Source organism: Gobio gobio (genome assembly GCF_949357685.1).
Source record: "Gobio gobio genome assembly, chromosome: 5".
Taxonomy (NCBI): Eukaryota; Metazoa; Chordata; class Actinopteri; order Cypriniformes; family Gobionidae; genus Gobio; species Gobio gobio.
Window position 1 is genome coordinate 19118165 of NC_137101.1, and position 17342 is coordinate 19135506.

The following is a 17342-nucleotide window of genomic DNA, read 5'->3' on the forward strand; positions in this document are numbered from 1 at the left end:
TATATTATTACAGAGTAACAAAAGCACCCATGTGAGTAATCCGAACACTTAACAACTTTGATTTCCAACGTGGAGAGTCAGAGACTGCGTCAAAGCTCACCAAGAACAGCAGGAGCAATGATGGTGGTCTTTCATTCAATTTTAATGCCACTGAAAACTGGTATCAAGAGAACTGCACAAACATAGATGGGAACAAAGCATATGAGAAAATGTTATTGTGCTTGTCGCTTGGTGGTAAATAACTTTTATTACTGAAATCACTCCTTAAACAAGTTAATACTTCTATAAATCATCCATTAATAAGGCGCTCGAGTTGAATCCAGCTTTATGAAGGCTCTATATTTATATGCAGCATAGCCCGTTCTCGCTCCATCTCTTGTTTTTGGCTTTAAACAGCTCATAAAATACGATCAGTCGTTTAGGATTCTTATCCCAACTGTTTTCAGAGGGATCTATTAAACACAGCGAGCGGCTCCTAAATCACACTGGGCAGTCAGTGAGTCCATAAGTTTCCTCTAATACAAACTCACACACACATATAAAGCCATTCTGCTCTTTTACAATGGACAATACACACACAAAAATTCACTTCCCGGAGCACTTTATTAGCTGTAATTAGTGGCTTTTGTAAGAGCACAAAGTCATCGAGCTGGACAAGCCCAACCAAATTACTCCTATAAAAGGCTATGAAATGCCATAATTTAGCCGTAATCGATGCTGTATGCAAACTGAGGATAACAATAGATTAAATTATTGGGACAACAACAAGCAAACGCCCTTCCAGGCGATCAGTAGTGCAACGGTTTTACTCTTCAGTTAATCTATATTAAATATATCTGCTGCCATTCAAAAGTTTGGGGTCGGTATGATTTTTTCATGTTTTTGAAAACAGTAATATGGTGAAATATTATTACAATTTAAAATAACTGTTTTCTATTTTAAAATGTAATTTATTCCTGTGATAGCAAAGCTGAATTTTTTTTATCATCATCACTCCAGTCTTCAAGTGTCACATGATCCTTCAGAAATCATTCTAACATGCTGATTTGCTGCTCGAGATCAATGTTATCAATGTTGTAAATATTTTTTGTGGAAACTGTGATTTTTTTTTTCTCAGTATTCTTTGATGAATAGAACGTTCAAAAGAACAGCATTTACTGTATTTGAAATCAGTTTCTTGTCACATTTTAACAGTGTCTTTACGGTCACTTTTGATCATTTTAATGCGTCCTTACTCTTTGCTGAAAAAAAGTATTAATAAAGAAAAATATATATTTTTAACCGTAATGTATATATGAAAATATATTATATAAATACAATGTATAATAAGAATGCTTATTACTGTAAGCATATAGGTTAATATTACCTATAATTTGCTTTCTAAGAAATACTTTCTTCATGAAAAATAAACAAAATCCCTAAGCCTAAGAAATGTGGTGTATAAAGGGGGGGGCATTGTCTAATGCTATTTAATGCATTGTGACTTATTTACAGTGTTAAAGAGTTGGATTATCATGCTAAACATGGACAAAATTTAAAAAAATGAGTTGGACGTATGACGGAGTATTTCTATGCCAAATACACTCCTTCAGGATTCGAACAAGTTTTGAAAAGTTTTTTTTCAGAGTATGGCCCGTTATAAAGTCATAAAGGGCAGAATTCCTTGTATACTAGAGCAAGAGCGTCAACTACAGGTTTCGGGAGCCGTTGGCAGCGCTGTCATTTTGTTTTTAGACCACAAAATAAACAATGTCACTAAATAAGTGTGTTTTTGGTTGTGAGGGAAAGATAACCTTGTTCAGCTTCCCAAATAACCCAGCATTAAGGAAACAGTGGATGCAGTTTGTTTTCCAGAAACAGCAACGGAGTTCTGCAAGTGTGTTTGTTTGTTCCCGGTCATGAGTTGAAACCGCAGGCAGTGAGTGAAACTGCATCAAATGTCTGTGTTTTGGCGGCAATCAGCGCATAAGTGTGACTTATATAACCGTCGGTGTGTGAATGAGTGTATGAATGGGTGAATGTGAGGCAAATGTAAAGCGCTTTGGATGGCCGTAGGTCTGTTAAAAAGCGCTATATAAATGCAGTCCATTTACCATTACCATTTACCATAAGTGCATATAATATCAACAACATTATATAGTGAATCGAAAGTTATCCAGGGAGTGTGTGTGTGCTCCAGATTATTAAGCTGCGCCCACTCCACGCCTTCACGAGTTCGGGTATTTTCGGAAAGAATCGGTACAGCGTATCTGTCTTTTATAAATATAATAAAACTAAAGACTCTTCTGAGATATGAAGGATGCAATACTACTCTATAGGTACTCAAGGTTAACATGAGATTAGCAGAAACGGTGTGTGTTATGCCCCTTTTAAAGTAAAAAATAAACATTCATAAATCTTTATCACAAAGTGAGTTTCAACCCCACACAGAGCACTTTTTAGTAATTTACAGTTCAATTATATTATAGTCCCCATCTAAAACCGGTCTTTTCCAGGGTGCCAAAACAATCTGGAAATGTCACAACAGAATGTCTGTTTGTAAACAGTAATTTTATCTACAGAGAAAAACATTGCAAAGCAGATGCTACAGATGGGAGCGCTTACCCTGATCTGAAATCACAAGACATTTTCAGCATAAACATTAAAAGCACTGCAGCACTTAGAGGCGGAACGAAAAAGTGTAGACACAAACAACACGAATGCACAGACCCAGGTTTTAAATACGCAAATGTATGATGTAACAGAAAAAAAACAACAGATAGTGAAAACAAGAATGGATAGAAAAATAAAAAAAGAAAGGCAGAGGAATGCTGGAGCGCAGCTTGAATGAGAAAGCAGAGGCTGATACTCAGTCTCTCTCTCTCTCTCTGTCTCTGGATGTTATTGCGCAGTGCTGTGACGCATCTGTTTTGATGGAGACTCAGATCTGTCAATTGAGAAGTGGGTGGATATCCCACGCCTTGCACTTTATGAATTCTATGTCTCCTAGCAACTACTAGAACCCTTCGGAATCCGTGTGCATCTCTCTCCCTGTGGAGGAGAGCCAGTGACGGAGTTCGGGATTGGCTTGCGGGTGCAGAAGTATGACTCGCAGTCCAAGGAACCCCAACTTGGAGCCGGAGTCTCCCCTCCCCCAGCATGCTGGCACCTTCACTATCCCTGTTTCCATGGTAGCGGGAGGTCTCCTCACATGGCACAGGTGGGCGGATCAGCGTGTGACACGATTACACTTCCTGTGGGATCATTTGACTTCCTGTCTGAGGGATGGGAATCCCTCTTGCTCATTCTAGCATTATGAAAGACTCCTAAACATCAATCCAACCAACATTTCCACATCCATTTTTTTATCCACAATCAGAATTAAAGATAAAAAGAACATATCTTAGATGCTCAGGAAGTCTTTGAAGATCTTAGCGGTTAGTTGGCGAAAATTTCCATAACAATATGCCACAAATTAAATACCTGATTTTTCTTGCATTTGGCCATGAGAATGAATGTAAAGAAATGACTATGAAAACGGTTACTTTTCCTCACCTGGGTTGAACTTGCTTGTTTGATTCTTAATAACCAAAAAAAAAACAATTTTGGGCAAATTTAAAGGCCCTTTCATAAGTGAAGTGAATAAGCCTCAGGCTGAAGGAAATGCAAATTCACACCTGTACAGTAGAGGGCGCAGTTAAAAATAACTTTCAGATGTTCTGGAATGAAGAAGAATAGGATGCAGGAGAAGAAAGTTCAACACACTTTCAAAAACAAACAAACAAATGAAACACAAATGTGATGTTCAACTGAATTCATTTTTTGCTTTTTCGTATGGTTCAATTGGATCAAGGTCAGCAGCAAAGACATTGGTTAATATTGTGAGACGAAATACATATAGTATATTTGTGTTATTTAACATATTTAACTATTGCAGGTTTGCTTAATATTCTGAGTTTGCAGTATTCCTTTACTGCATCTGCTTTTGTGCAAGTGAGATGAGTAAACGCTCACATTTAATCTAGAAATATAAAATAACCATCATGTTTACACCGTGCGCAAAACGCCTCTGCACTTCCTTCTGATTTCTCCCAACATGGGGACAGGAAAGCTGTCAGTCAATAAATGGGAAAACAAAGTTACCTGCATTACCTATTTGAAAAAGTCTTAATTTCTTAAAGTCTTAAATCTTAAACTTAAAATAGTAATCTGATTACGTAACTCGCGATTTCTGTTCTTTCTTTTACAAATCCTTTATCCACTAAGGAGTCTGTGGCTGCATTGTAAGGAAAGGAAGTGTGATACCGTGTGTACCTGAGAAAAGCCGAGGTTTCTGCAGCCGTTGCAGGGAGTGAGCGCCTCCCACAGGCCTGATGGTCCGCAGCTCTTTTCCTCCTCTTCCAGCGCTGGGGGCAACGGGGGAGTGGGCCGCTACAGCCACGTGGAGAGAGATACATACAGTTACATACAGTCAACAGTAGTACACACAGGCTGAGGTACAGATACTGATCTCAGCTTATGCCAACATAGCACAAGATTAAGATAAGACAGATATGAGAGAATCGAGTGGGAGAAATCCTAACACTATATGCTATAGCCTTACACTAAAATGAGCCAATCACCATTTTTGTAGAGGAATCAGCCTAGATTAACCTTTCTGGAGCCAAATAAGCAACATTTTGACTAAACTTTTGTTAGATTTTATCGCTGATTCATTATGGAAACAATCTTGACAAACTGTTTTGGAAATTCCTCATTCAGGAACTGTTCTATACAGAGCCCCAAAGGCAGGGGTGTCCAAACTCGGTCCTGATGGCCACTGTCCTGCAGAGTTGAGCTCCAATTTGCCTCAAAACTCTCGAAAACTCTCTGTTCTTTGCGAGCGAACACAAAGTTTCACGGGGAACGCAAACATTTTACAAGTGAACTCGAGACTTCTCGGGGAACACAAAACATATGCGAGAGAACGCAAAAGCACTGACAAATTGTTTTTCCTTCACCATGTCCCCTTAGGGGCTCAACTGTTCTGTACAAATGTGAAATGACTTGTTTTGATAGGACTTTTGATAAGTGTCTTTCTCTCTGTTTCAATCTAGTCCAACATGAACACTTGCTTTGCTTGTCTGTGACTTTTAGACAGTTTTTCTGTGACTTTTTAGAGGACTCGTAACATGATTCATGATGTAAATATGTGACAATCATAGTCTGACTCTCAATGATCCATTTTGTCTGGGTTTTTTGTAGCTCCAGAACTCATATAGAAACACATTCCTAGTCATGTTGAGCCACAAAAACTAAAATATACAAGTATCATATACAAACATGATGTGTATTTAATTTGTATATGATACTAGTATATGAAACAATTATAATTTGCTTCAAATATTTGCTTTCCTGTAGTTCATGGGTTAGATTCCCAGGAAAAGCAAGAATCTAAAAAATGCGTACCTTGAATGCAATGTAAGTTGCTCCAGATAAAAGCATCTGCCAAATGCATAAATGTAAGGGCGTTAAAGCGTGTTTGTTTTGTTCAGAAACAGGGACTTAATTTGTTACAATGTTGCATTTCCTTCTTGGTTTGGTTCGCTTTCAATGTTTTCACGCAAGTCACATGCGAGTACAACTGTCCGCTTATTGGTCCGTTTCCTCCACATCGTCCATCAAGAATGATTGACAAGTTCCCTCCATGAGCTTATTGTGGCTTTATGTGTAACTGTTGAGACACATGCAAACACTATACGAATGTAGCCGTCATTCCTGCTTTTAAATTATATACTACAATACATTTGTATTAATACTGCAGAAAATTAAAACACGCTTTCTCTGGATCTCCTAGCGCTGTCTAGACTGGTTAACATTCTCAAGACACCTGCAAACACTTTACGAATGTTATAATGCAGCTAGAGCAGGAAGCAAGGCTTCATCGGGTCAGCATTCTCGCACGGAGAAGCGCAATTACACATTTTAAGATGAAGAGGTGCTCTTTTGTTTTTCAACTGTCATAACTAATGTGCTCACTCACAGAATCAGACACTACTGCTTTTTATATAGCACATTTGCCGTTATGATTTATGATACCATTTGGTTTGTTGGTCCATTGGGTCGGCTTGCTTTCACACCTCAAGCGAACCGTCCCTGAGTTCGTTTGCAATCGGGCCAGCGGATCTCTTGTTTTGGTGGGGATCTGAGTGCGATTGCCGTGTTCACATATGCCTAAACGCACCAGGTTCCGAAACAAACGCTCAGGTGTGAAAGCACCCTAAATATGCAAGGAAAAAAAAGCTAAATAATTCCTTTGACATAAGCAAAACATTTCATTTTTAATTAGATAATGCTGTTTTTAATGGAAATATTGTTTTTGTGACATGTATGGCCAGTAAATGTTCCCAGAACCCTTTTTTTAGATGCTGGTAACAACTCCAACCCCTTCAGTCAAGTCTTGGGAGTTTTTGACATGTGACTGGAATCGATCGGAAGAGTGTTTGTGTGCGTGCGTGTCTTTGCTTGTTTATCTGCGCTCTGCAGACTTTGATTGATTGACTCGACACAACATGTTTAATTGTATCGATCAAACAAAAGCAGGGGTGAAAACCGTGATCCAGTGGTCACTGTGACAGATCTCCAGCAAATAACCATTGCTTAACATTCAATTGCACACTTTCCTAATGCAATCCTAATGCACAGTTTATCTGCCCCTTGCTTAAAGTAAAATTCACTCCCTCAGCCAACAATGTGATGAAGCCACATGAAAAATAAGATTCTTTGTCTTAAATAGCATCAGTGATTAAATCTGGGTCTGATTTAGAGCTATAAATACGTATTAATGAGATTATATAAATTGAAGGGATACCCAGCACTGCACCCAGTGTTTAGTTTTGTGTTCCCTCTGCTGGCCAGAGTGAGGTACAGCATCAACAGTGAAAAGCTCATTAGGATCTCTTGAATCTTGATATTGAGCGACTGACGTGACTGATTAAATTTTCTTGAAAAACTGAAATATTTTTTATATTTTAGAGGGATGTATTCAGATCAAACGATTCAAATAATTGTGTAAAACCAGAAAAAAATCAGCCAAAAAGCAATTTACTGTGCTGTATATTCTTTGTAAGCACACCTTGTTTATTCGCGTGAGAGTGCCGTTCCGTTCCTCGTCAGACAGCCGGCCACTGCCGAAGCTCTCCATGGACTGGGAATGAGAAGAGATGGTCTGACACAGCTCCTCGAAGGAGCAGTCCTTATCACGGCAGATCTTTATTTCATTCAGCAACTTGGACAACTCCCCTGTTACTGCGTCATCTACAAAGGGAATGAGAAAAATTCTTATTAGTGGATATAGCAGTACAATATGTTTCTTACTGCATGCATTTTTTTTTTCTAAATTACTAGTAAAATACAAATCTTTAAAAAAAAAAACATACATTTTTGCAATTTGATAATTATATATATATATATATATATATATATATATATATATATATATATATATATATATATATATATATATATATATATATATATATATAATACATTATTATTTTTTACTTACATTTAATTGATACAGCTTTATTAATTTTATTTTATATTACTTTCTACCACTGATATTTAATTGTACTATTACTTACAAATAGCTGTGAACAATTGTGCAAACACATCACAAATTCAAAATACAGTTTTGTCATGTCAAAATAGCACAATATAATAAAATACCATTTTAATTGTATGTATTTATGGACTGTATCATTCTACCAAAAGCATGTCAGATTTCTCTGTAAGGGCTTTTAAATAAATGTTTACTTACAGAGCATTCATCATGAGAGCCGACCTATTTATTTTTGTTCTCTTGTCTGTTTTTCAATATTTAATCTGGGACAAATGCTTGTTTTCTGGCAGCGACTCAGTGTGCCGATGTGTACTAACAGTCATTTTGTGGTTGGCAGACTCTCGGATTCACCTGTGATTATTACCAAAATGCTACCCCAGCTGGAACAAAGTCGCACATCCAGCAGTTATTTAGAGCACAAAGGGAACGAGTGAGACTGCGCTGCGCTACAACTGGCCACTAGGGGCGCTGCTGACTGCACTTTCATTATAATGAACATCCATTTCTCAAAACACATACTCATTTGTGTCACTATTTGTGTTCCTGTTATGAAAATACTTAGCGAAATAAGATTATTTTTAATTTAAAACAATGTTTAAGGGATTTAGGCGTTCAAACATAGGATTAAACTAAAATATTTGCCAGAAAAAAAGCAAAGCAGCAGACAATGTGTTGTAATACTATCCCTTGGCCACTGGGTGTCACACTGCACACTAAAATCAAATACATGAAAGGGACAGCGTTCGTGATGAGCCATGAGAATGAATGTCTGTACTTTTTTTACATGAACATTTCATGTGTTAAAATAGAGTATTTAGCTATTCTATTATAGCTAGTTTATTAAATGTAATTATTGTATGATGTTTTTAATTTGAATGTATCGCAGTTTTCACTGATCTGACAATCACATACTTTTATGCCGCAGAGATGGGGAGGGCACAGGTGAAGGTATTGATGTGCGTGGTGTTGGTATTGGGCGCTGCCGTTCTAAATCTTCGTGGAAATTCCCTCTGTCACAATCTGACATCATATAATCTAGAGAGACAGAGATAAATTCATTTATAGTGCACAGATAAACACAACCACAAAAGACGTGAGATGTGCCAGTTTGCTCAGTTTTAGGACAGCATTAAGTCCAGATGAGGGGTTGAAAAGTCAAAACAGACTAAATTTAAAATCACTCTTTTTTTTTAAGCCCTTTAGGTTAGTGAAAACCAAAACGTTGTGCTGTAATTGTAGCTCTAAACAACTATAGGCTGCACAAGCCACATGATAACGATGAAAACAACAATAGTTTCAGAGTCCTGTCAAAGACTGTAGATTATAAAACCACAGCAAGTGTGAGTTTGAGATTCCTTCACGACGGGGATTCTGGTTCATTGACCACACAGAGGCAGGGAGGAGAACTTTAATGTTGCCTCTGTCCTGTAGGATGAAAATTTTCTAGCAGTAACAGGAGTCCTAAACTCCCAAGGCTGCATTTCACAACCCCCAGAAATGTATAATAGTGGGCATAAAGTGGATGGAAACAACAAGAGAGCTAAAATAAATTTAATTTCAAAACCAGATAACCACATATTCTTTTACGAGGGTGTGTTTTTGAAAGCAGAGATGGAACATTGGGTTCAAATGCCCATCGTCTTTTGTTCTGTATGATAAACTCTGCTGGAAAGAATGAGTTTAGTTGGATCAGTACATGAATCATCCAATATATTACAATACTGAAAATGGCCTAAATGAGTAATAACATGTGTATAACAAAAGTAATAAACATGTAATAAGTCTAAGATCTCATACATACCTCAACAAAATAAGTGAAGACTCAGTAATGTTGGTATTTGTTTTTTGGCCTAAAGTATGTCAAGGAATGAGGATTTCTCACACGCACTAAACAACCATTGTTCTCAATCTAAAACAAACTTCCTGAAACGAACTTTATCAATCTGCAAGCATCCGCCTTCTGATCTCCACCAGGAACACGCTCCCTCATCTGCTTGTGCACGCGTGTGTGTGAGTGTGATTGTGTGTTTAAGGGCTTTATTTGCTTTTAAAACGTTTCAATGTGTGTGCGTGTAAGTCTGGGAAACCCTTTACCATGTATGAGAGAAGCAATTTGTTGTGATTTCTGAGACGGATGTTCTCTCAGTATGTCTAGAGCAGTTCTCCCCTGGCAATCTCTGATGTTGGCATCAATCCCTGAGGAAAAAAGAAGAAAAAAAAAACAGAAAAAGTGTTAATTTTGTATTTGATTTGATAATTTGCATATTTGAGGAACAAAAAAATGAGTTTTAGTGTAATGTTTGATGTTTTTTTTTTTTTTATCCCTGATAATGAAACACCACAAAACTTTTCCATCTGCCTATAATGGCACAACACTTTATTTGAAAATACAAAAGTGAACTGTGGTTAGCTGTTTTATATGTCAATGAGATGGCAGCGTCTTGTCTAATTAAGAGGTTCTTTTCAACAGAACACAGTGAACACAATCTAAAGTGAAGCTAAGGATATTAATTTAAAATTCAAGTCATTTTTATGGTGTTCATTAGAACTTTTGCACATTTAAAGTTTCAATTTAGTTTCATCCATTTTTGTTTTAACAAAAATATTCATATAAATCAGATAATAACAAAAATAATATTCATATTTTATTGATTAATATTAATACAAAAACAAATTAAATCGAAGTACTTGAAACCAAAAATGTAAAAATAAAAAAAGGAAATGATACAATAGAAAAAACTCACTTCTTCCCATAAACCCTGAAAAAAAAAAAATCCCAAAACAAAACTTTCCATAACAATAAAACTGACAGAGTAATGATACCGCCCTTTCCTTATACAACAAGTTCCGTAATCTCCAGTTCCTGTTCCACAGCTGGCACTGACAGAGAAGCTGTTAGGTCACAGGTCACACAAGTAGTTCAAACAAACCATGGCCGTGTAACATCCCCATCCCGTCCCAACCCCACACACATACACTTCCCCAAGACATACCTGAGTCAAGAAGTAGCTGAACTACATCCATCTTTCCGAAGAGAGCGGCTTCGTGGAGAGCACTTCCTTTCTCTGTCTAGAGAGAGAAAGACTTCAAGTCAATATTTTAATCCTAAATGGCTCGCATAAAGAAGTAAACGGCAGTAATACACTATGGCGTCATTACTATTGCTGCCCATGCAGTCTATCAGCCGTCTACTGGGGCGACTGGCAGGGCATTTTATATCACGCTCACTGTGAAGTACTTAACTACACCCAATTTAGCTCTGGAAACATTTATTCAGTGTACTACAATTAACGGCAATGGCGCTGAGAATTTATGAGGCTGACTGACGGGAGCTTGAGAGGGAAAGGAACGGGCAAATTAGACCGAACTGCAGTCGAGACTGATCGCGAGAGAGCTTCTTGGTCATTTTAATAGGCCACCGGGAGACCGACCACAATACCATCATTAGTCCAGAGGCATCTGTACAACTCAAGTGCTTGCTCTTCTCCCTGAATTCCCTCAATGGATGTGATGATGCAATACACATTAAACAAGAACCACAGGGACTTACTGTAATACTTAATCCTGCACGTTATATTGCTGCAAAAACAGCACTGACTTTCAGTCTGGGAGAGCCAAAACTACCTCTGTGCACAATTTTGAGACACTTTTAGGCACTGTTTTTGTCTAGCAATTGTATTAAATGGCATTAGTCCTTTTTTCTGAACTCTCCCGAGTCCCAGATAGATGTTTTTTGCTAGTTTCAGAACGACGCAGTTATGATTTTCCCGTCTAATGCCCAGTTGTTTAAATAGTCAAGTCAAGTCAACTTTATTTATATAGCGCTTTTCACAAAGTAGATTGTTTCAAAGCAGCTTTACAGTGTTAAACAGGAAAATAATGCAGCATAATTTTATTCAGCCGCATAGCCACTCCGGAAAAAACGCTGATGTCATCAGCCCATCTTAACCATCACACAGCGACAGTGTGGGCTTTAGATCAATAATTCGATCAGTAATTTAGTTTAAATGGTTAATTTAGTTTATTATTTAGATTTATTTCGATGTTTATTTGAAAAATTTAGTGTCCCCAACTGAGCACGCCAAGCCAGAGGCAACAGTGGCAAGGAAACCAAAACCCCATCAGGTGACCTAATGGAGAAAAATAAACCTTGGGAGAAACCAGGCTCAGTCGGGGTGCCAGTTCTCCTCTGGCCATATACATATATAGCAAATAGCAAATGCACTAGCGCACATCTGTTTGCCGTTGGGCACGCTGGTCAGGAAATGAGGTGTGTTCAGGCGCATTGTTGGCACGTTGCTTTTTGAGGCAACTGAAAACGACTGCACCATTGACCAACAAAAAGTCAATAGCGCAGTACTTTTTGTGTTATTTAAAGGGTGCGTTAGTAATATGCACCAATGTGGGCGCACAACGCAGGTACACTCTGCTTGTTACACACACACACATGGATGCGCAGCAGCACACAAACATTTTAAAGGTGACATATCATGAAAGTCTGACTTTTTCTGTGTTTAAGTGCTATAATCGGGTCCCCGGTGCATCTACCAACCCAGAAAATGTGAAAAAGGACAACCCAGTAACTTTGTTTTTGCAAGCCTTTCTCTGCAAGCATGTTGAAAAATTAGCCGTTCAGATTTCTCTCCTCTTCTGACATAGGGGAACTTACTATAATATTATAATATTACCGCACCTTAATCTGCACGTTTCCACCCAAGGTGCCGCCATTTTGTTTTCGCAAGCGACAACGATGACCGTTGTGTGTATTTGACAGTTTAAACACAACAAAAAAATATGAAAGAGAAGTTATTCACAAGACTTGACGTCTAACAGCCTGATTATTGTGTGACAGCTTTAAAACGTGTGGAAATAACAATCTTTAATGATAGAAACTATGCTATCATCACTTAATAAATAAACTCCAGCTGGTCCAAAACGCAGCAGCTCGAGTTCTTACTAGAACCAGGAAGTATGACCATATTAGCCCAGTTCTGTCAACACTGCACTGGCTGCCTATTAAACATCGCATAAATTTTAAAATCTTACTTATTACTTACAAAGCACTAAATGGTTTAGCTCCCCAATACTTGAGCGAGCTCTTAACATATTATACTCCATCACGTCTACTGCGGTCTCAAAATTCTGGCCAGTTGATCATACCGAGAATATCCAAATCAACTGCAGGCGGTCGATCGTTTTCCTATTTAGCACCTAAACTCTGGAACAGTCTTCCTAACATTGTTCGGGAAGCAGACACACTCTGTCAGTTTAAATCTAGACTAAAAACACATCTCTTTACTGTGGCATACACATAAAACACTTTTTCAATGAAATGATTGTTAGGCTGCATTAACTAGGTCAGCCGGAACCGGGAACACTTCCCATAACACCTGATGTACTCGTTACATCATCAGAAGAATGGCATCTACGCTAATGTTAGTCTCTCTGTTTTATCCCGAGGTTTACTGCAGTCAGCTGGATCCGGGCCGTATCCAGATCAGATGGTGGACCTGCGCCCAGAGAAGACCAACACAGGACCCCGAAGTGTCTGGGAGACCGTGATTAGACTCCCCCTGAAACTGCCTCATCGACACGGCATCTCAATAAACCCGTCTCCTGCGTGTTGCCTCCGATCATTCGAATATTGCACTTTAATAATTATTTAATCAACATCATCCTCAATAAACCCGTCTCCAGCATGTTGCCCCCGGTCCCTCGAATATTCTGATCTATTATGACCTCCGAGCTGTAAAACTGCCAGAATAATAATAATAATACGCTGTTTGTTAATTGGCCAGAGGAGAACTGGCACCCCGACTGAGCCTGGTTTCTCCCAAGGTTTCTCCATTAGGTCACCTAATCGGGTTTTGGTTTCCTTGCCACTGTTGCCTCTGGCTTGGCGTGCTCAGTTGGGGACACTAAATTTTTCAACTAAACATCGAAATACATCTAAATAATAAACTAAATTAACCATTTAAACTAAATTACTGATCAAATTATTGATCTAAAGCCCACACTGTCACTGTATGATACTTGAAATTTTTCCAGAATGGCTATACAGCTGAATAAAATTATGCTGCATTATTTTCCTGTTTAACACTGTAAAGCTGCTTTGAAACAATCTACATTGTTAAAAGCGCTATATAAATAAAGTTGACTTGACTTGACTTGACTATCCGTGAGAGGGATGATAATCAAAACTAAGCAGATGGGGGCTGCACGCAGCAGCTCATTTGCATGTGACTGTCAGAAATGGGTATTTACAACATGGATTTAAAAATTAAATGTGAGGTATTTTAAGCTGAAACTTCACAGAAACAATCTGGGAACACCTGAGACTTAAATTACATCTTGTAAAAATGGGCATAATAGGTCCCCTTTAAATATTAAAAATTCCTTTCTGGAGAAGCATTTAGTCTTTCCGCTCACAAATTCCGCCATGCAAATAGCGAATCCGCCATGATGCAAGCGCAACTGGCTTTTAAAGGGAATGGGAAATGACACTCTGATTGGTTTATTGCACGTTACACACAAAACACACCCATGACTCGTTAAGAGACTAGGTACAACTCTTTTGGACCATGTGCCGGGCGCGCCGACCGTATTTTTTTTGTCGCTAAACTAGCAAAAGTGGATTCGACACGCCCTAAGTGCACATGCGCCATGCGCTCAGATCGTTATAATAGTTATTAAACATTATATAACAATCTTTGTGCATTGTGAGCTTTTTTTTTAAAACGCATCTCGTGTTTTTTCTATTCCAGCACCCTGCGTCTCACATTTTTAAATGCAAAAACACATTCGATGTGAAGGAAAAAAGCTAGAAACATTTAAACTTGTCTTATAAGACCCCTGAGTTCTGTTCCATTCAGTCGGGCCGGTTGTACAGTGATCGAGAGATCACAAGAATGCATCCTGTGAACGCCCACAAGTCTGCTGAAAGTTCTTAGAGAGAAGTTGAAAACAGCAAAATGAGGCAAACACACATGAGGTTACATAAAAAGAAGACTATAAATGTAGTGCTGGTACATTGTCAGAAAAAATGTGGAAAGATTTTGTCCTTTAGGAACACTTTTGTATTGTATTAATAACCGATATGGGGCCATACGAGTCCTCGGGTACTAATTTGCATTCTTTAGGTGTAGATAAGGTGGCAATACATACTATAAAGCTTAAATCCAGTGAATCTGAGGATACAAACGAAAAGCTTACATAAAGTTACGCCTTTAAAACATGCATGCAAAAATGAGAGCTCACACCCACTGTGATTACTTACTCAGAGAAAGAACAAAAATAGTCACATTCATCCTTGAACCTGAGGTTAAATTCCAGTCTAGATCACTGAATAGTCCAGAACAACTAAAAAGTTGTGAATGAGGCTTAATCCTGAATGAGCATGGTAAATAAATACTGCAGAGCGTTCTGTTCTCCTGAAATGTTTAACTCAGAATCCAGTGCTGTTTGGGATGAGCAGAGAGTGCACCCACAACGGGACGGGACGGGAAGTGGGACCCCCTCCTCTGCATGAGGACCACTTCCTGTCCGGTTTCCCATGGCGATTAGCTATTGATGTCACCAGGAGGAGGAAATCGATTCACTCTCACTGTGCTTCCTGGAATTGAGAAGCGGTGAGTGGATTGCCTTCATCTCTCTTTCTTACTGTTCTACTTCAGCTGAATGTACTAGCAAGTTTACAGTCTGACAGAGTTTTGTTTCTCAGAGGAGGAAAGAAGATGGAAGACTAGAGTAGCAGTTACACATACATTTAGGTAGGGGATTCTGGGTATTAGTGTTAGTTTATGAAAACCATTTTTTAAATCGCTGAACACATCAAACACACTTTTGACAGAATTCTATGCCCTTGCATTATTCAGCCTGAGGGTGGCTCTCTAATGATGATTGACAGACTATTACACACGACACACGCAGAGAATGCCATCTTAGAATTTCCTTAATGTAGTATTTATTATATCCGAATGTTGTTTTAGAATATTAAGTTATAGAATATAAGTTGTGTAGGAATTCCAGTGAGGAAAACAAAGTCATGTCTATTCTCAGATCAAACATAAAACAAACACAAAATAACTACTGTATATAGTGCATCCGAAAAGTATTCACAACGCTTCACTTTTTCCACATTTTGTCATGTTACAGCCTTATTCCAAAATGGATTAAATTCATATTTTTTCCCTCAATTTTACAAACAATACCCCATAATGACAACGTGAAAGAAGTTTGTTTGAAATCTTTGCAAATGTATTAAAAATAAAAGACGGAAAAAATCACATGTACATAATTATTCACAGCCTTTGCCATGACAGTTAAAATTGAGCTCAGGTGCATCCTGTTTCCACGGATCATCCTTGAGATGTTTCTACAACTTGATTGGAGTCCACCTGTGGTAAATTCAGTTGATTGGACATGATTTGGAAAGGCACACACCTGTCTATTTAAGGTCCCACAGTTAACAGTGCATGTCAGAGCACAAACCATGAAGTCCAAGGAATTTGAAGGGAACCTCAGAGACAGATCTGGGGAAGGGTACAGAAACATTTCTGCAGTATTTAATGTCCCAATGAGCACAGTGGCCCCCATCATCCGTAAATGGAAGAAGTTTGGAACCACCAGAACTCTTTATAGTGCTGGCCGCCTGGCCAAACTGAGCAGTCAGGGAGGTGACCAGGAACCCGATGGTCACTCTGACATAGCTCCAGCGTTTCTCTGTGGAGAGAGGAGAACCTTCCAGAAGAACAACCATCTCCTCAGCCCTCCACCAATCAGGCCTGTATGATAGAGTGGCCAGAAGGAAGCCACTCCTTAGTAAAAAGGCACATGACAGCCCGCCTAGAGTTTGCCAAAAAGGCATCTGAAGGACTCTCAGACCATGAGAAACTAAATTCTCTGGTGTGATGAAACAAATTTTGAACTCTTTGGCCTGAATGGCAAGCGTCATGTCTGAAGGAAACCAGGCACCGCTCATCACCTGGCCAATACCATCCCTACAGTGAAGCATGGATGTGGCAGCATCATGCTGTGGGTTTTTTTTCAAGGGCAGGAACTGGGAGACTAGTCAGGATCGAGGGAAAGATGAATGCAGCAAAGTACAGAGACATCCTTGATGAAAACCTGCTCCAGAGCGCTCTGGACCTCAGATTGGGAGCGAAAGTTCATCTTTCAACAGGACAACAACCCAACACACAGCCAAGATAACAAAGGAGTGGCTACAGGACAACTCTGTAAATGTCCTTGAGTGGCCCAGCCAGAGCCCAGACTTGAACCCGATTAAAAATCTCTGGAGAGATCTGAAAATGGCTGTGCACCGACACTCCCCATCCAACCTGATGGAGCTTGAGAGGTCCTACAAAGAAGAATTGTGCTTGTAGCACAATACTCAAAAAGACTTGAGGCTGTAATTGTAATTGCTTCAAAAAAGTAATGAGCAAAGACTGTGAATACTTATGTACATTTTTGTCGTTTTGTTGATTTTTTTATTTTTTTTTATTTTTAATAAATTTGCAAAGATTTCAATCAAACTTCTTTCACATTGTCATTATGCGGTATTGTTTGAATAAGGCTGTAACATAACAAAATGAATACTTTCCGGATGCACTGTATAAAATCTGTTCACATGAGCATGTTTAAATTAAAGGGTTTATACTCTCATTAATTTGATACACTACTCCACATAGGAAGAACAGACATGTCACATGCCAACTAGTTACTGACCTGAAGCAGACAAATATCGTCTTGGGCTGTGTCCGAA

At 38.6% G+C, this 17342-nt stretch overlaps 1 protein-coding gene across 9 annotated transcripts in view; it reads right to left on the reverse strand.

Annotated features, from left to right (window-relative positions):
• The window catches only part of anks1b (ankyrin repeat and sterile alpha motif domain containing 1B), a 239810-nt gene that overhangs the window by 140354 nt on the left and 82114 nt on the right, over positions 1–17342 (reverse strand). For 4 of the 9 annotated variants that reach the window (XM_079818229.1, XM_079818230.1, XM_079818227.1 and 1 more), the window contains exons 5-9: positions 10573–10648; positions 9674–9775; positions 8492–8614; positions 7094–7275; positions 4294–4410 (exon numbers count right to left, since the gene is read on the reverse strand). In XM_079818229.1, the coding sequence (XP_079674355.1) occupies positions 4294–4410; positions 7094–7275; positions 8492–8614; positions 9674–9775; positions 10573–10648 (600 nt within the window). Of the gene's footprint in view, positions 1–4293; positions 4411–7093; positions 7276–8491; positions 8615–9673; positions 9776–10572; positions 10649–14855; positions 15048–17342 lie in introns of those variants that run through there. The other 5 variants (XM_079818233.1, XM_079818232.1, XM_079818231.1 and 2 more) reach the window with 5 other exon arrangements.